The 20,138-nt window shown below is 51.3% G+C and overlaps 1 protein-coding gene across 1 annotated transcript; it reads left to right on the top strand.

Moving 5' to 3' along the window:
* Positions 1-4,646: 4,646 nt before the first annotated feature.
* Positions 4,647-18,821, top strand: LOC119108171 (glycine receptor subunit alpha-2; the record flags this gene model as incomplete). The annotated part of the gene is made up of 3 exons (XM_037231749.1): positions 4,647-4,770; positions 18,105-18,319; positions 18,612-18,821. Coding segments are annotated over 3 exons (549 nt in total), but the record flags the coding sequence as incomplete, so codon positions are not given.
* Positions 18,822-20,138: the final 1,317 nt, after the last annotated feature.

The following is a 20,138-nucleotide window of genomic DNA, read 5'->3' as shown; positions in this document are numbered from 1 at the left end:
GTTGAGGATGTGAATACTGTATTGTCAACTTATCCTTGCCTGCGGTGCTGTAGTCCGGACATTTATATCATGTATGTGCACAGTGGCTACTTCCAAATTTTATCTATGGTAAAAATGGTAAGGTTGAGCTGCCAAATTGTTTTCTTTGCCTGGGATTCTTTATGCAATTATTATTGAGCCCAGATATAACTATTGTAGGGCAACAGAATTCTTACTGTTGATAGTGTTTGGCGTTGTTAGGTCAGTTGTTACCAATCATTCATAAATTATAATTCGTTATCACATACGCTTGACATAGAATAGTCAGCCAAAGTGATACATTGTGTAATGGCACGGGTCAACGGTGTCACTGTGGTACTACCTCAGTGCTATGCTGTGGCATGACATAATGAACAATGATATGGTTTTTGTATTGCAATCCCTGCTGCTTTTACAATAAATTACATTATGCAAAAGATGGATCAAGGCATGCATTTCTTGTATTAACTCCGCATCTGACATATTAGTGATCCAAAAACGCATGATGCTGTAGCAAATCGCTTCCAGCAAAGCGCCACAACCAATACGTGGCATCTCTTGGTCACCCTGTTTTTGGGAATCACAAAACATAGATGAAAAAGGTGCAAACATGTCTTCTGCTTCCACAGCCCTGCAACATGCTGCAGTCATCAGGTTGCTTGACTAAAAAATATTGTTCACGCATTATTGTTCTGTACCGTCGACTTATCGTGCCTGCAGTGCAGTAGTCGTGACATTGATATCATGTGATGTGCACGGTAGTTTCTTTCTTCATTATTTTTAATGGAAATGTCAGTTGCACGCAGTGATAAATCTGTAATATTGCTGTGAATTGAATTGCCCAAGCATTGTATTGCTATGGTGGGGATGATAAGGGTGACCTACCAAGAACGTTTTTCTTGCTTAGGATTATTTAAGCAATTACTAGTTAACCCTGGTATAGCCATTGTGGTGCAACAGCACCCTCGCTAGTGATAGCCCTTTGTGTTATTAAATCAGTTGTTACCAGTCATTATAGGTTATAAGCTGCTGTCTCATAGGCTTGACATAGGGTCGTCAGCCAATGTTTAATGGCGCGGGTCACGGGTACAATGGCACGGGTACCTTGTGTACTGGCACGGGTCAACAGTGTCATCATGACACTACGTGAGTGCGGTACTGTGGCATGGCATAATGAACAGTAATTTTTTTGTACTGGAATCCCGGCTGCTTTATTAACTCCGCATCTGACATACGACTGACCAAAAACACATGAAGCAATGTACAAATCACTTTCAGCAAAGCACACAACCAATAAGTGACATCTCTTGTCAGTCTGTTTTGGAAATCCGCAAAACATGGGTGACAAAGATGCAAACATGTCTTTTCCTTCCACAGCCATGCAACATGCTGCAGGCATCAGGCTGCTTTACTAAAAAGTGCTGCTCATGCAAGTAATATACATGTATAACAAGAGAATATCGCATGCAGTTAAATGACACTGCAAACCTGCTGACATTGCACAATGCTGGATGTATGACAAGTGCATGTAGTTATGGTACGACGGGCGAGATGCAAGGAGGCGATGAAGCTGCCGGTGCACACAAGGCTCATGATAAGAATATGATATAGTGCTATCCAAGAAACCAACAGTAATACTTCACCTTTCCCAGCACCCAGTATCTCACACAAGTTCCTTTGACTATGACAATGATGACTCACAAGCAATACTTGCCTGCATACGAAATTTGTTAACACAATAGTAGGTGCATCAACTTGCACAACTCTGGAGACATCACATCATATATATATATATATATATAATATATATATATATATATATATATATATATATATATATTGCTGCAATGTTTCCCTAATTTACTATTGCCTACCTAACCCATAAACCCGCGCAAGATTCCTTTGTTTCGGTGCACACGGCGCCAACCGAGCTGTCCGTAAAAAATACGTGAGTATAAGAAGAAAGAACATCAGTAGGATGAAAAAATACAGAGTTGCCGTTGCGTCTTCTTTTTAAAACTTTCGGGAGAGAGCCATTCTTTTTTGATGTCGTGTTTTTTTTTGCAGACATTAGCGTTCTTTTTTTACAACTTTGGCCCATGGCCCACTATATAAGGAAAAACACCCCGTTGCCGCAAAACCCAAATTTGCTCCCGTTTACGTTCGCCACACGCATTCACCAGCAAAATCTTACTGACAACCAATCACCTTCCGCGGATTGTATCATATGTGCCGCATCATCGCTTTTGCGAGTGTATCAGCGGCCATGTTGTTTTCAACCAAAGCAAGAAAACAGCCTGCAATGTTACGAAGATCTTATAACGTTCCTCACAACAGCATCATTGGGGTTTGTCTCCGAAATAATCCCTCAATAAACCTTTCGCCACTTTTGCGGGCGTGAAACTCAGGAACCAGAGGGCTGTGGATTTCCAAAAGGGCATGGCCGTGAACTGTATCAAAAGGTCCTCAAGATGGCCATTTCAGTTCAAAACCCCACATACAGGTGGAACGTTCTTTTTAAGGGCCCTCTTCATTGATCAAAATCTCTTTTCCTTTTCCTCATTTACTGAGGACCTGGATCCGTACCCGGACCCACACACGGACCCGCACGGCGGATAAGACTTGTTATAGAACAATTTGAAAAAACATAATCGGAGTATGTGAATGCAAGTAAACGTTTAAATTCACGGATAGATATACAAGAGCACCATGAGAAAGAGCCAAAACACGAGCACATGGCGATATTAGGCTCAACAAACACTTCAAGCACTGTGCTGCCATGTCCGGTGAGTTTCAAGTGCTACACATGTTGCGGATGCAATTCTGCATGGCTTACTTGGCAGCATCACAACGGCATGCAGACATTCCACAAGGCAATCAAACAATGATGTATGTGGGGAAGATATTAATTAAATAACATCCACTTTAAATCCAAACTCGGAGATTTTCAAACAATAGGATGTTTGGACACTTTGGAAGGACACCTGGTCGCTTATCATATTTTGAATTGGACTTTGGGGGCAAGAACTTCCAGGCAACGGCACCTCTGCTCCACTCGCAGCTCCCGCGAATTTGGATACTACGTACGTGCTGGGTTACCGTGCCTATAGTAACTCGGTGACCAAAGTTAGCATTTAGCAGGTGAAGAATGGCCCTAAAAGCCTTTCGGATTGTTTTGATATTCAACTTTATAATCGGCGCCAGGCACTACCCTCGGCGGCGTGTTCCTAAAAGCAAAAACTTGATCGAAGTCCTTTGATGTCAGCAACCTTCCCTGATCACCATGAAGTCAAACTAAAAATTGTAAAAATTGTGTGAACGTCGTTATGATCCAGGAATTCGAAATGATCGTCAAAAAACTATCCCATAAAGCCAATTTGCCAGTAATAATGCGCACTAGAGACGCTACATATTTTGACTAAAACATGCCCCTGCGTATCATTGAAGCTCTCTTAGCGCATTATAAACAAAACAACAGACACAAAGTCAAAGGCCATACCATGCGGTGAGAAAATTTGTTTTTGGCTGCGTAAATGTGACGTCATGCTGCTGTGCGAGGCACGATTACCAATAGAACTAGCTTTCGTATTTTTCCAGTATGGATAAAAAAGGGAGGTTTGGTGCCATCTGGCATTTTGGCGATATGATATGAAGGCGTACTAGATAGGCGTAGTTATGCGCCTGTAAACCAGGTGCCACTGTAACTGTCGAATGGCATGTGTAGGTGTGTTGTGCCTAACTTGGAGTATGAACATGTTAGGTCATGTACTCATGCTTTTATGTTATTGACACCAGGAACGATTTTAGTCTCTGTGATGTTGTGATGCTTGTGGATTATCGACCAAAACAACTATGATATGACTAGTAATATAATGCTCCTCGTTTATTGTGGTCTTCGTGCAAAACTGCATACAGCTGAGTGTTATATAGCGCCCACCGGTTTATGGCAACTTTTACACATTTTGCACTGAAAAATAGGAAATCATGTAACTTAAGGGTATTACTTTTATATCAGTAACTTAAGTGCACAGTGATTGACCACATTTACTGTTAAAATTTTAAGAAGTCTGTCTCGTAGAAACGGATTGGCACAGATGCATTTCATGACATTTCTGGTATTGGCGATTAGACTAGATTGGATTGAAAAATCTGGGAAAAGAAAAGTAGCGGGACGCTTGGATCTTGATTAGCCTGACCGGACTTGACCGTATCGTGAAGATCCAAATCGTGAAGTGCTATACCGGACCACCTCTTGCCAACGATAGCTACTAGTGTGATGTCACCAATATGTGGAAACATCGTCACTGGAGCATTGGCGGTCGCGGCGTCCGACGTCACCGTTCCCAGAGGCACGAGACAAAGTTCTCCGACTGTTAAATCTTGTGCTCGCAACATGGGAACTGTGGCCCAACTACCCACGTAGTTAGTACAATTACGGTGGGCTGATAGTTGCATATGGAAGAGCAACACGTGTCCTCGTCCCCGTGACGTGTGCGAGGTGCCTTGCTGTCAAGTTCCATTTTGTTCAAGAACGCTGAAATGTACTCGTAACTGTTGCCCTTCGTCGTTGAACTCGTAACTGTCGTTTACTGACGTGTGCTGTCATGTCCTCTGACGTCCTCTGACGTGCGCTGCTGCAGGTGTCGTTTTGGCTGGACGTGGACGCCATCCCGTCGCGGGTAACGTTGGGCGTCACTACGCTGCTCACCATCTGCTCCGAGAGCTCCGGCACCCCGGACAAGATGCCGCCAGGTCAGAGCTCCACATACATCTGACTGAGGGCTGCCGCAGACACGGTAAGGCCGCGACGTTTGCGAACACGTGGTCCCCGGATCACAGAAATGATGTCAGCCTATTGAGGGAAGGAGATGTTGAACTTCGTCTTTGACCTACTGTGGGCGCGGTTGACATCATACCGCCGGGAGTCAAGACTGACGACCGGAAGGCATCACTGATATCTGCTTGCAAAAAGGATCGATGGGATTCTAATCTCGCCAGAAGTCGACGATGTCCGTGGGAATTTTCAACCTTCGCCCTATTTTTGTCTGCTAGTCGTCCGTAGACCAGTTGATTAAGCGTTGCAATTAACTCGCATTTTTTCTCAGATCGAGCTGCACAAAATGTTGAATTGTGAAGCTTCTGCATTTGACAGCTGTTGTAACACAGAAGTCTATATAAAGAGAGGGGTATGTGCCTCGTGGGCTTGTACAAAACTCTGTCAGATATGCGCGAAACCAGTTATTCATGTAATAATACAGCGACACTGCGCTGGCCAAACGGCGGCACCACAGTGCACGACGGGATGACGCTTTGTATCGCATTCGTTCGTAACAAACTTCTTTGCAAAACTTGGCGCACTGATATTTGTATCGCGTTACATCTTGCGCGGAACTTCTTGCACAAATGGTGTTATACAAGTGTTCGTGTCGCAAATCCTCGCACGCAGAAATTTGTATCCTCAAAACGAGGTCCCCGCACATGTTTTCATCCGCAAAATTTTGTGTGCACAATTCTTTGTATGGCATTTCATTGCGTGCGCATTCCTTCATGCCGCTTTTCGTTGTGCTGCTTTTCTCCGCACACGCATTGCTTCGTATCGCATTTCTTTGTGTACCCGATTTGTCGTATTGCATTTCGTCGTGCTGCACTTCTTAAAGCGAATTTTTGTTACATTGCCTTCCCTACGGTACGAAGTCATTCGCATGGAAGAAACAATCCAATTATGCGTATGTCATGTGCGTGAGTTGTCGGGCAAGCCATACATAGCGCACAAATTAATCGTGCATAATAAAATGTCGTGCGGCACAGCATGTACGCATTTCTGTGCGTGCATGCATCCCTACCGTACGCACTAGTCTACACCGTACCCGACATAGGCATTTTGGACCCTGCCAGCCCAAAAATTGCCGATATGAAGAATGGCATGCGAAAAATTGGATGTGCCGAAAAATGGCGATAAAAACACAAAAAACTAACAGCGCAAAAAACACAAAAAATGACGTGCCAAGAGTTGCTTATGCGAAAAAATTGATGATGGTACAAAATAATCGTATTCTTAGGTATGTGGTAGGAAGTATCGCGTGCATAGGAATGCGATATGAAGAAATGTGTATGCTGTAATCAATGCGATGAGAAAAATTATTTGCGTGAATTTTCAGGGATACAAAGATTAATTAAAGATATTTTTTGCCTGAATATATACGCTTACGAACATTTCATGCGCTCTCAAAGATCCACGCACGAAGAAATGCGTTACAAAGTTACGCTACACGACGCGCTGCGTACGCGATTTTAACACCAGAAAACGCGACTGAATGCCCCAAAGCATACAATAAGTATGTTGCTGTGATTGAATTTCGGACACAAACGAGCTGTCCAGACTTCCAAACGGGCTCATTTCACTTCAAACATGGCGACAACCATAGGCGATGCTGGGGATTTTTATTTAGTAGTAGATATTTATTGATGTTAAGCAGTGTTTTAGCAGGCCGGCGGCGGCCAGACATTTTGTGCAGTGGCCGGTGGCCGGCGGCGGTAGCGCGGCGGCGGCGGTTTTTGTAGTAGTGCGCGAGGGGGTGGTCCGGATGTTCAGATGCCCCTCCCGAGGGGAGTGAGGGGCTGGCCAGGGAAATGGAGGATTGGAAATGTGTGTTCAGTGAGTTTTTCCTAACGTTTTTTGGTGCCGAAACCCGGGACGTAAGAAACTGAAGTTTAAGCTTTTGTTATTTTGCTGAGTTGTTCCGAGTGCCCCTGTCAAGGTGAGTGTAAGCCCGGATGCTTTCAAGAAGCGAACAGCAACCAGAGGTTGGCTGACCAGGTCGGTGAGGAAACTGAGGGAATTCTGGAAGATAAACAACCAGACCAAGATGCCCTTCAGGCCGCTAAACTTGAATGCGAGAAGGGGCTCCAGATTCTGGATGAGGCCCAGTCTGAGGTGGAGGTATGCTTTGAGGCAGAGGTTGAGATACTTAATGATATTGAGGGTGCGGCCGACCTGAGAGACGGGGTGATGTCGGTTCTGGATAAGACTGGTGGAGCCCGGGAGCGGGACAGTAGGGCTGGGTCAGTGGGCTCACTGAGCAGGGGGGGGGGGGGGTCATCTGAGGCTTCCAAGGTTGGAGCTCCCGAGATTCAGAAGGGATGTCCTCAAGTGGCAGTCCTTTTGGGAGAGCTTTGAGGTGTCCGTCAATAATTCGGAGCTGCCTGATGTGACCAAGTTTGCGTATCTTCGGTCTGTGCCGGCTCGACAAGAGAAGGAGAGGGGGCAGCAATAGAGGACACCAGCAGCAGCAGCTCTGCAATCAGGGCCAGGCCACGGTGTGGTTTCTGTGGGCAGACACACCAGTTTGAGATGCGTCTGAAGCCAAAGCCCCTGTCAATACCAGAGCGCAGAGATGCTATCAGGCAGGCTGGGCTGTGTTTTCGGTGCCTGAGAAGTGGACATGTGGCTCGCAGGTGTGACAAAGTGTGTGCTAAGTGTGAAGGACGTCACAGTGTTTTGTGCTGCCTAAAACGGCTTGGTGGTGGGGGCGCAGAGTGTTCAGGGTGTCACAGGAGGCATGAAGCAGGGAGCCCCCAGCAGTGACTCAGGCCCAGCACATTGTCCGTCATTGCCCTGTAAGAGTCGTGGTCCTGAAAGGAGATGTACAGTGCTGCCAACTGCTCGTGTGACTGAAGTGGGTCGAGGAGGCGGCGTGTAGAGGCCACAGTGCTGTTTGACACGGGTAGTGACGGGACCTATGTCAGCGAGAGGCTTGTGAAGCGAGCAGAGCCTGTGTGGGTAGGATCTGAAAGTGCCTCGTATGCCGCGTTTGGGGGAACTGGCTCATCAGCTGAGCACAGGGATGTGTACCGTGTTAACATGTTCGGTTCCAACATGGCCTCACCCTCTGTCCGTACCATCAAGGCCATCAGGATCCCTGTCAGCTGCACCCCTCTCCAGCGCCCTGTCTTGCCAGCTGGAGTTCTTCAGTCCTTCAGCCACTCGGAGCTGGCTGACCCGCCCTCAGACAGACAGCTGACGGTGGACATACTGGTGGGGATGGACTGCTATTGGGATCTTGTGAAACAAGGTGAGATGAGGCTCGATGGGGGAGCCGTGGCACAAGAAACCTCCCTGGGGTGGGTTGTCTCCGGAAAGATGAGTGCGCTGCCGACAGTTGGTGCCACCAGTCAGCTGCTCTGCCTTGGAGATATCCACGAGCAGTCCCTCCGCAGGTTGTGGTCACTCTCGGGCATCGGTGTTAGTTATCCAGAGGTGGGGGACTCGGAGGTGATGAAGGAGTTCAGCGCCTCAGTGGTAAGGGCTGGTGCCAGGTATGAGGTCGCCTTGCCGTGGAAGGCAGGCGGCGCTGGTCAGCTGCCGGACCACAGACTTGCCGCTGAGGCGCGTCTGACGGGTCTGTCTCGCCGGTTGGCGAGAGACCCGGAGCTGGGAGTGGCCTATGCAGAGGCGCTCAAAGGGATGGACCAGGCAGGTGGGATTGAGGAGGCTCCCAGCCACGAGCTGGATGGTCCGCACCCGAGGGTCTACCTGCCCCATCATCCTGTCGTGAAGGAGTCCAGTAAGTCGACACGGGCGAGGCTGGTCTTCGATGCATCCGCAGGTCCGGTCCCAGTGGCGTCTCGCTCATTGACTGCCTGGAGGTGGGACCGTGCCTCATCCCGAGTCTGGTGGGTGTGCTGCTGAGGTTTAGGCGTTGGCGGGTCGCAGTGACAGCCGACATGAGCAAAGCCTTCCTTCAGATCAGTCTCAGGAGAAAAGACAGGGACGTCCACAGGTTTCTGTGGATCCATGACGGTCGGAAACGTGTAATGCGCTTTCGGAGGGTGACGTTCGACGTTAGCAGCAGTCCGTTCCTGTTGGACGCCACCATCCGGCATCACCTGTCCACGTGTGTTCCGTCCCGTGCGATAACTGAGATGGCCGAGAACTTTTATGTGGATGACCTCTCAAGTGCGGATTCGGAGGATGAGGCCAGCTCTCTATTTACTGAGGCCCAGGTCGTGATGTCTGGAGTGGGGATGACACTGACCAAGTGTAACTCCAACAGCGCAGTAGCAGTTTGACAGGACCCACGCAGCCACCGGCAGCGGCGAGCGCGACAGCACCAAGGTTTTGGGGGTTATGTGGAACCCAGGCGAGGACACTTCTTCGTTTGAGGGTCTGGCGGTTCCCGCTGACCTGACTCCGACCAAACGAGTGGTGCTGAGCTGCATAGCTCGGCTGTTTGATCCACCGGGGTTCGTGGCGCCTTTCGTGATGGTGGCGAAGAACCTGTTCTAGGAGCTGTGGCAGCTGGGGTTCGACTGGGACGATGCTTTCTCGGCGGACCGCAGCCTGGTCTTCTCGAACTGGCTGAGCGTTACTGGGACCCTAAAACAGCTGCGGATCCCGCGCTGCTATTCGAGCCGCGACTGGCGTCTCGGTGAGGACGTGTCGCTGCACGCCTTCGGTGACGCGTCTCCAAAGGGGTGCGGAGCGGCGGCGTATCTCCGTACCGCCCGGCCAGACGGCTCCGGTGAGGTCTCGCTGGTTTTGGCTAAGGCACGGCTCGCACCACTGAAGCGGGTCACGCTGCCGCGGCTCGAGCTTCTGGGGAGCCTGCTGGCCGCGCGTCTGGCCGCACTCTTGCGGTAGGGCTCTGCGGCTTCCCGAGGACACGGTGACTCGGCGCTGGGCCGACTCGATGATCGCACTGGGATGGATACGTGGTGAGTCTCAGCGGTGGAAGCAGTTTGTCGCTAACCGAGTGACTGAGATACAAAGTTTGACGGCTCCGTCCGACTGGTCGCACTGTCGAGGTGAGGAGAGCCCGGCCGACCTGACAACCCGCGGGCTGTCAGCAGAGGAGCTGGTTTGATCACGGCTGTGGTTCAGTGGTCCGAGCTGGCTCGCCTCGCCCCAGGGTTGTCCCGGCGCTTGCGAGGCGTCGCTGCCTCGTGGCGAGCTGCCTGAGTCAGTTCAGCTGACAAGCGCGGCAGTAGAGGATGATTCGGCGTCAGCCGAAGGTGACGACGGCCCCTGTCTGGTGGCTGGTGTGGGTGATCAGCCAGTGTTTGACGCCGCCCGCTGGTCGTCCCTGTCGAAGGCTGTCAGAGTTGTGGGCTGGGTGCGCCGATTTTGTAACAACGGGCGGAGCGCGCGTCAGAAATGCACCCTCGCTGACCTGTCCTCCGACGAGATCGTGTGAGCCCGACACTTGCTCCTGGGAGAGGAGCAGCGACAAGCGTTCGCAGCAGAACTGAGAGCGCTACAGGAGAGCAGGGAGGTTCCGAGGAGTTCCAGCGTGTACAGGCTGACTTCATTCATTGTTGAGGAGGGGCTCCTGAGAATCAAGGGTAGACTGCAGCAGTCTGAGCTGTCGCATGAGGAGCGGCGCCCGGATCTGCTTCCGAAGAGCCAGGTCGCTGAGCCGTTGGTTCGGGACCAGCATCGGCTCATGAGCCACTGCGGTTTGTCGACGCTCATGACTGCAGTCCTAGCGGCGTACTGGGTTGTGGGCTTATGCTGTCTCGCAAACCGAGTAAAGCGTCTCTGTGTCAGCTGTCCGAGGCAGGACGCTCAAGCCTGCAACGAGCCGGCAGCACTGCTGCCGCGCGACAGGATGGCGCGAGCCCCACCGTTCGTGGTCACTGGTGTGGATTTCGCGGGGCCGATTGTCGCTGTGGACTGGCTCCGTCAGAAGCTCTACGTGTGCCTGTTCGTCTGTGCTGTGACGCGCGCGGTGCACCTCGAGATGACGGGGTCGTTGTCGCAGAACGAGCTCCTGATGGCTTTCAAACGGTTCGTGGCCAGGAGAGGCCTCCCGTCCGTGGCGTACTCAGATAACGCACGGACGTTCTTGGGAGCTGACGCGATGATGACCCGATACTTCAGACATCTGGCTCCTCAGTGGAAGTTTATCGTGCCGTACTGACTGTGGTGGGGCGGCTGGTGAGAGCGACTGGTGCGCTCTGTAAAGGTAGGACTGCGAAAGTCGTTGGGCACCAGGTGTCTCACTCGAGTAGAGTTGGAGACTGTGCTGATGGAGGTGGAGTCATGTGTCAACTCGCGACCGCTGACGCAGGTGACTGACTCGGTGGACAGCTGACGCCCAGTCATTTCCTGGCGGGACGTGGCGCCGGCTTCCAAGCCAGGGTGCTGGAGGATGCAGTGTCCGTGACCAGTAAGATGCTGTCCGACAGAGCCCGTATGCGCGAGAGACGGTTGAAACCGATTTTGGTCGGTGTGGAGGAATGAGTATCTGCGGACCCTCGCTCAGTCGGTCCGCAAGTTCAGGTCCCACGGTAAGCTGAGGCTGGGGTCAGTGGTCCTTATCAGGGAGGACCAAGTGCCTAGTATGAAATGGGTGATCGGGGTAGTCACCAAGCTGTACTCGGGCAGTGGTGGTGTCACTAGGTCAGCGGAGGTCCGAACTAAAGGGGGCCAGCTGAGGACCCGGGCAGTCCAGCGACTGTGCGACTTGGAACTGTGTGACGGTCAGTGAAGCCGTTCGTCACTCGCCCCTCCTTGTCCGCCAGGCCAAGTTTTGTGTAGTGCAGTGCCTTGTTTGTTTAGGATTGCCGTGTCAATCCAAACGCGGGGAGGATGTTGTGGATTTTCATTTAGTAGTAGATTTTCTTTGATGTTGAGCAGTGTTTTAGGTGGCCGGCGGCGGTCAGACATGCTGTGCAGTAGCAGGTGGCCGGCGGCGGCCGGCCATTTTTGTAGCAGCACGCGAGCGGGTGGCCCGAACGTTCAGATGTCTCTCCCGAGGAGAGTGAGGGGCTGGCCAGGGAAATAAAGGATTGGAAGCGTGTGTTCAGTGATTTTTTCCTAACAGGCGACGTGACTTTCGTGCGGCCCACTCGGTTGAACGGCCGAACAAACTGGCCACACCATGCATGATCACTTCACCCACAGCGCTGCTGACGGCCATAGTTGTTTATTTATTCGCCGTGCACTGAGTCTCCAGGTTGCCGGTGGATCGAAATGTTTTGAATTGAGTACTCTTGACTGCATTTCATTTATCACACAATTTATCACGAAGTCGTTGCCGCTTAGACACAGGCGGATTCATCTTAGTAGATCTTAGTAGATCTTGCATATTTGAAAGCGGGATAGACTCTTCCGGCCGGAACCATGGTCACGCTTTCTGAAACGGCTTGTTTCTGACCAGCTTCCGATCCCCGGCACTCGCGCAGGTGACGGGGTTGGACGCTTCATTGATACCTGAGTACACCTCACTTATAACGAAGGCGTTGCAGCGGTGTTTGGCCTCCACAGTCGGGTGGTTATACACCGGGTGAGCTCAGCGATCCGTAACGTACGTGCCCTGCTTCACCAGCCGTGCGGCACCGGCGCGTCCGAGCGTCTCGAGTCAGTTGGCGGCCGGCCGTCCCCAGGGTCCGGGCTGCGTCCCCGAGCTGCCAGCCAGCGGCGCAGACGCCACGGTAACGACCGGCCCCAGAGCGGCTGTGGTCACGCGGCGAGTGGGCGTCAACCACGCGCCGACCGATCCCCGCGAGAGTTGAGAGGCACTGCGCAGACCGCTTCCGGTCCAGCCACGGGATACTGCGCCGACTGGTCCGCGAGGCAGGCGCGAGACACTGCGCTGACCAACCCCAGTACGGGAGTGAGACACCGCGCCGATCAGTCCTGGTACAGCCGTGAGACACTGCGCTGACCAATCCCAGTGCAGGCGTGAGACACCGCGCCGATCAGTCCTGATACAGGCGCGAGACACTGCGCTGACCAATCCCAGTACGGGCGTGAGACACCGCGCCGATCAGTCCTGGTATAGCCGTGATACACTGCGCTGACCAACCCCAGTACGGGAGTGAGACACTGCGCTGACCAATCCCAGTACAGCCGTGAGACACCGCGCCGATCAGTCCCAGTACAGCCGTGAGACACTGCGCTGACCAATCCCAGTACAGGCGTGATACACCGCGCTGACCAACCCCAGTACAGGCGCGAGACACTGCGCGGACCAATCCCGGCACAGCTGTGAGACACTGCGCTGATCAATCCTGGTACAGCCGTGAGACACCACGCCGACCAATCCTGGTACAGCTGTGAGACACATTTCCGTTTGGAAGCGCATTCGTGGTTTTCTGTCCCGTCTACAGCCACCAGTTTCTTAGAGCTTAAGCTCTACTAAAAACACCCATGATTGATTTCATGGTCGTTAATCATGATCGTGCTACGCTAAGTCGGGTGGCATGCGAGTCGGCTTGCATTCTGCTCTTGGTGGCGAGCGTCGCAGCGACGTCAAGGGATGACTCTATGTAAGCCGGCGTGATTTTGGGTGCCAGAAAAAGATCAGCACACCCTTCCAAAAGGCGCATGGAGGACCGAGATATCCTTTTCTGTACAAGCCGGCGTGATTTTTGGCGCCAGAAAAGATCAGCCTAACCTTCGAAAAGGCGCATGGAGGACCGAGGTGCCCTCTTTTCAAATGCTCTGCTTGAATGTCGTTATCATTGCGTATATCGCAAAATACGAACAATGAAGGTGGCTTCTGTCGTATACTTAATTAGACATGGCGGAACATGGCATACATTAAACAGGATAAATAGCATCCACAAATTTGTATCATTACTTGGCGTGCTGTCATGGTGTTTTAACAAAGCTTCCATTTCCGCAACACCCCCCCCCCCCCCCCCCCGCCGCCCAAGCACCAGTTGCACCTGTGGCTAGACTTGGTCATTTTGTTCATTAGCCGTGCCGCCATCTGAATGGCTGTCTTTTTCTGGTTGATGGCGATCGGTCGCCTTACGATGACATCCGGCTGGTCCGGTCGCGCCTTGTTCCGCTTCGTGGCACACCATTCCGCCGGGGGGGGCGATGGGCCTGACACGCTCCGGGCCGGCCGGGCGGCCATCGATCGTCCGAGTCCGTGTGCGGGCCGACTGCGGAAGGTGACGCCTCCGCAGCACCGCGTCCGGAATGACCCCGAAATGGCCCACGGACGGCCACATCCGCTGCCGGCCGACCCATTCCTTGGCGATAGGAGGCACTGTGTCTCATGCCGGCTGCCAGGCAGAGCGTGAGCGTGACGCAGTCCATGGACACACTGCTGTAGGGGAGAGCCGTCCAGCCCAAGCCGACGCTGTCGGCAGCCAGCTACGTACTAAGATGTGTGTACGTCCGAGGATACTTGCCGGGTGGCTCTCAAGGTATGTATAGCTTTTGCTCACAACTAAGGCCTGGATAAACACGACCACCACCTCCAAGCATAGCGAGTGCGCAATGGTCGTTGAATGTAGTTGGCTATAGTTTGGCATCAGTTCCATGCAAAAATGAGATACGGATGAAAATTTCTCTCATGCCATTCACGGCACCACGTGAGATGCGCCGTTTTCAATAAATTAGGTACTTTCTGTTCGTCTGATTTGCTAGGGAAAAAGCGGCAGCCTGAAGTCATACGTGAAATGTGGCCAAGCACCCGAGGTCAGGCCTGCCGATGAGTTGCTTCAGTTGCATGCCAGACTGAAACCGGTCTGGGGAAGAACGACATTTGAAAACTGATATATTTATTACTTCCTCTTTTCATATTAATATTCTCTAAATGCATATCCCTTGCGCATTGCATGGACACATCAGCTCATCGCGGAGTGCATTTTCACAATGCGTTCCAAAGCAGTCCACCGTTTTGAGTAAAATCCACTCGCAAATCATACTTCATGCAGTCGTTACTTCTTGCAACTTATGCTTCGTGTAATCTCAAATGTTTCCATCAATACGATGGGCGCATGTAATTAATATCCCTGAACCCACCAAAAGGAACGTCGAAAACAAATGTATGGCATATGTGTGCACACTATCGTCTCCCGAAAAGTATTTGAAATGTAGCCGTCGGCCTATAACTGACTCGCCAATTTATGTGCTGGTGATCAACAAGTGAGTTGGTCAGTTATTAGTGTTTAATCCAGCCAAACCCGTGTTTTGGGAAAGGTCAACGCCTCAGATTCATTGAAACCATGGATTGTTCCACACGTCTCGTGTTAATTCGATCCATAAATAAGCTTGGTAGACGAGCACCGCCACCAATCACACATGAACCTACATTAGCGTACAGATACAAGTACACTTGATAGCTGGAGCTAAGCTTCTTTTGTAAACAAGATCATGTTGTCCATTCGATTCATTGCGAGCACTTTGATTCGTGGATTTCTGGGATTAGCACCCACATAAGCGACGCTTGTTATGCGTGCCGTAACCCCATCACCCGATCGTTCAATTTCCAGGTGAACAGCAGAATTTGGCGGTGGAAGTTCACCGTGCTGTAATGATCGGCGCGGACCTCTCTGCCGTCCGACGTTACTTGACATTTGACGCGGCCGGTACCATAGACCGTGGCCCAGCCCAGTCTGGGTCGAATAACGAGGGCCTCGGCGGCTTGAACCCACCGCGCCAGTACCGAGTGGATAAGCGCTCTAACCAATTGAGCCACCGACTGCGGGGGCATGGCCTCATGCTTAATTTTTAACGGGAAATATTTTTAGAATAAACTTGAAGAAATATTGGACACGAAAATAACCCTACAACAGAATTGGAAAACAGTCCAGATTCGTGAGATATGCCAGCTTTTCGCATAATTAATTATGCTTGACCTTTGAAATAAAATGTTTTCGGTAAGTTATATAACATATTCGTAGCCCCAAAAAGTATGTCGACAAACGCTTCAAATAGATCTTTGATCTTGAAACATCGTTTAAAAATACTCAAAATATCGTGCCGCAGAATTTTAAATTGTACGATGGATCTCGGAAGATGTAGGGCCGTGCTTAAAGAGCAATACAAATATTTGCTCGATATTTCATCAAAGTTTGGATGGGTGCCTCTGCTGTAAATGACGCAGTTGATCTTGGCAACGACTGATGAATGGCGCAATATCGTGGACGGGCAGCCGCTTGAGGGACGGATGATCACGATGGCTTGGAGCCATCTGTGACACACAGCCGATGTCGTGACTTCGCGTACAACGTTTTTGACTTGGGAAGTAAAATGCTAGGAGAGTAAAACTCGAACCCCGTCAGCTACATCGTATGAGAAACCGAGGATCGTACCCGGGTTTCGGGCAGCTTTCAAAACGCCGTTCTTAGGGACGTACCGTAGTTTTTCGGATCTTAAGTGTGCGTTAACTTCACCAGTTTCGACGTTACCACCACATTCAACACAGTACGAATTATCTGCCAATTCATGCCTGATGTGCTGCAGCAAGTGACAATACATGCTATCCGCGCCGGCACTTGACCTGTGAGACTAGTCAAAACAGGGCAAAATGGCGGTCTTGTCAGATCTGGGTCATTGGACAAAACTGTGTGTGAGAGTGTGCAAGAACATGACACGCACGATATACTTCCGAGCGTCAAATTAGGGGCACCAAGCGTTACCCCTTAACGTGTGATGAGGTGGACCGGCGATGGCTGAGTCTGCAGCATGCATGAGTATCAATAGCGTTGGTACACAAGGCTCCATTTAACATTATTTTGGGCAGTTCCGAACTGGCCTGCCGCGACTGCGAATGCCACGAATGGCCCGTTAGTATCGCAACATCAGAGCCGACATCCATATGTCGTTGGGGCGTGGGTCGTATGCATACCGGAAGCTGGTTTGTTGATTTTTACGATTTGGTCTGATGCAACCTTGAGATCTGGTGAATTTTAGAGGCGACACGTGGCGGGATCATTGCGCGTTGTACCTTTGAAAACCTGTGCATAAATACCGAAAAATTGCAGAAACATATTCGTATAACGATTTGTGGAATTTGAGGGCAATAGTATGGTTCGACTGACCCTAATATGATAAAAAATTGAAGTTTCTGGGTCCGACGTGACAAAGTTGTAACCTCAGCTGGCCAGAATCTCGCATTATTTGCTAATTATCTGAAAACGAGGCACATGATTGGGTTGTAGTCAGCATGATTCATATTGGAGAAAAGATGTGAAGAAGCAAACATGTTCTTTTTCGCCCGATATTTCATTTACCGCTATTGTATCTCAAACCTCATTATCCGGTAACATAGCTGGGGTAGCCGGTGAATATTCGATAACGGCATCAGTGCAACGTTGAATCCAACCTGACGTGCTAACCATAAGAGGTACTGCGGATAACCTCGATAAATGTTGTTAAGAGGGGTTGAAAATTCATATAAATGGCCGTCTCTCGAGTTCTTCAGCTTCCTCTGACACATGAAATGACCTCACCAACGTTGACAGGGCTAACATATACATAAATCACTTCACCAATGTTGACGGGGCTGCCATATGCGTGCAGCCATATGCTAAAGGGCACAGATTACGCTACATATTTCCCAGATGCGTCACGCCACACCCCCGTCGGCGTACGTCACGGCAGACGGTCTGCTTCGAGCCGACCAGCAACCCCCGGGTGGCGGGTCTGGGGCGTGGCTCGGCTCCTGGCTGGCGCGCGCTGCCTCGGCCTGGCTGGGGCCGGGTCAGTATGTGGGCAGGCTGCAAACGGCCGGCCGCTCTTGACGGGGCTGAGAGATGGCCAGGCTGCGAACCGCCGGGCTCGGCCGCTCGCCGCTCTGGACCGGGCCGAGATGGCTAGGCAGTAGCCGCCGAGCTCAGCCGATCTGGACGGGGCCGAGGATGGGGGGTGGGAAGCTGCAACCGCCAGCCGCTAGGCTCGGCACATCGGCATCTCGATGGACATCCGGCTGACACTGTGACTGGAGCTGTGGTTCATGTTCATGTGGGATTGGGGGCGCAGTAAAATTCGCCGCGATTAAGTCGCCACCACATTATTGGCTTTTGTTGGTTGACAATCTGAACTGGAAACGACTTAGGGGTATATTCGTTGAATCTTACGTCAGACGCAATGCATTGAAATTTCCGCCACCAACAGTGCGTTAGTGTGAAATCCCGCGAGCACTATAACATTGAAACGACCCGGTCGCTTTTCTGCTACCTTTCCAAATATACTTCCCTGGGCTGAAGAGGAACGATCAACCGCACTGGAGCCGAAAGACTCGACCTAGTTGCTGACTGCACCGCTATAAGGTGTTCGCGTCCGCGCACGCATGCATGTTAAATGTTGGAAATGACCCGACGAATGCTTCCTCATTCTGCAGTATCCTATATGAAGGCGCTGGACATCTGGATGGGCGTCTGCACCGCCTTTATCTTCACGGCGCTGCTGGAGTTCACGCTGGTGAACCAGCTGTCTCGTCCGCGGCGTCGCATGGTATGCTGGGTGATGCACGTCAAGAAGGGCATACCGGAGCGGCTGCTACACACGCCCGACCTCTGCGAGGACTGGTGCATTGTTAGGCAGCAGCTGAAGAAGGTGCGTATTGGTCTCACTAAGTCAACCGTCAAAGGCTTTTCGGACTTAGTAAAATAATGAACACTGCTAAGTCACACTTTGACGAATAAAAAATATGTGCCCGATTGATCCCCCTTCTGACAGGCGAGCACAATGTTGTTGTCCATAACCGTTCCCGATGTGAAAATGCAACACAATAATAACACAATTAATAAAATAAATATCCGAAGGCAACACACTGAGGCTCATGCGTTAGCTCGGCAGAAGTGTCCACACCGTTTCCCGGTGGATGCCACGAGCCGTCTGCCGACAGAAGCGGGACGACCCGCCGGGCTGCGCGCTCGAGCTGGTGGAGGGTGCAGCATCCGGCGTCCGGCCGCCGGCCGAGCTGGCGCCGGTCCGCCGCTGCTACTGCCAGCGACGGATGTCGGCCGCCGGTTGCCTGGACAAGCTCAGCAGGCTCGGATTCCCGCTCGCCTTCTGCGCGTTCGGACTGTTCTACTGGATCCACTACAACAAGTAGAGATGTACCGCAGCGTCCGTTTGGCCTGTTCCACTGGGCCCACTACAGCAAGCTGAGGTGGAGCAGGGCGTCCGTTCGGCCTCTTTTTCCGTGCCCACCCCGGTCGTTCAGCCTCTTCTATCGGATTCGTCACAAGGCGACATGGACCACGGCGTCCGTTCAACTCCCTGCCGGGTTCGCCACAGCAGGCAGAGTCCGATGCAGCGTTCGGTTCCTTCTTCCTGACCAACTACAACGAACTGAGGTGGATCATAGGCGCCTTTCCATCTCGTGTACTACAACCGTGCAGCCTCTCCTACAGTTACGTCCACTCAGGGGCGGACACACGAAGTGGCCTCCGTGGGTTCGTGCTTCCCTCTCTACCTTTTCTACCTACTTTAGGTGTGTGTGGGTGTGGGTGTGGGTGTGGGTGTGGGTGTGAGTGTGAGTGTGGGTGTTGTGTGTGGGTGTGGGTGTGGGTGTGGGTGTGTGTGTGTGTGGGTGTGGGTGTGTGTGAGTGAGTGTGATTGCGTTTGCGTGTAGGCGCGCGTGCGTGTGTGCGTGCGCGCGTGTGCGTGTGCGTGTGTGTGTGTGTGCGCGTGTGCGTGTGCGCGCGCGTTTGTCTGTGTGTGTGCGCGTGACTTACTTCACAACACTAACCAAATCGGGGTAGACACGTACAAATAAGCAGGTGAAGAACTCGTGATATTGATTTATACTATGTAGCAAATTTGGCGCGTCTGCGGCGTCTAAGCTTGGTTTTCAGCAACTTTGAATTGTGTCCTTCCGTCGCAAAAGTCAGCGTGCGCCCCTGGGCTCTTACAATATGTAGAGGTAGATAATGTTGTTCGGCCACTTCAATTAGGCTCACCACGACAAACAGAGGTGGACCAAAACATGGATCTCTTCCACTGGATTTGAACAACAAAAAGATGACGGCATCTGTTTGGATTAGAGACGCAACTGTTTCCAAAATGCCAGCCGGCTGCCCAACCTGCCCCGCCAGCTGGACTCTAGACCCCAAATCATGCTGCGTTACGATGCCGATCCACCAATAGCCTGCGGATATTGATTTAAATCGAACCAGTAAGTTAAAATATTTGTCTGAGCTTCGAGCCAATTCATAAAATATGCTGAAATATGTGATCAATGTCATCACATGCACACCATAATTTGCGCCTTACCAGCAGTAGGGTCGGAAAAGCAGTAAGTCGAAATGTCTGAGCTAAACCATTTTTTAGTTCCCCATTGCACTGAAAAAATAATGACGCCAGCCTCAAACTTGAAGCGAGAAGAAAGCACAAGATACTGGAGTTTAAATCCTTACCAATACGCACC

Source organism: Pollicipes pollicipes, unplaced genomic scaffold, assembly GCF_011947565.3.
Source record: "Pollicipes pollicipes isolate AB1234 unplaced genomic scaffold, Ppol_2.1 Scaffold_6686;HRSCAF=7923_pilon_pilon_pilon, whole genome shotgun sequence".
Classification (NCBI taxonomy): domain Eukaryota; kingdom Metazoa; phylum Arthropoda; class Thecostraca; order Pollicipedomorpha; family Pollicipedidae; genus Pollicipes; species Pollicipes pollicipes.
Note: the sequence above shows the minus strand (reverse complement) of the source record. Positions and strands in the feature narration are given on the sequence as shown.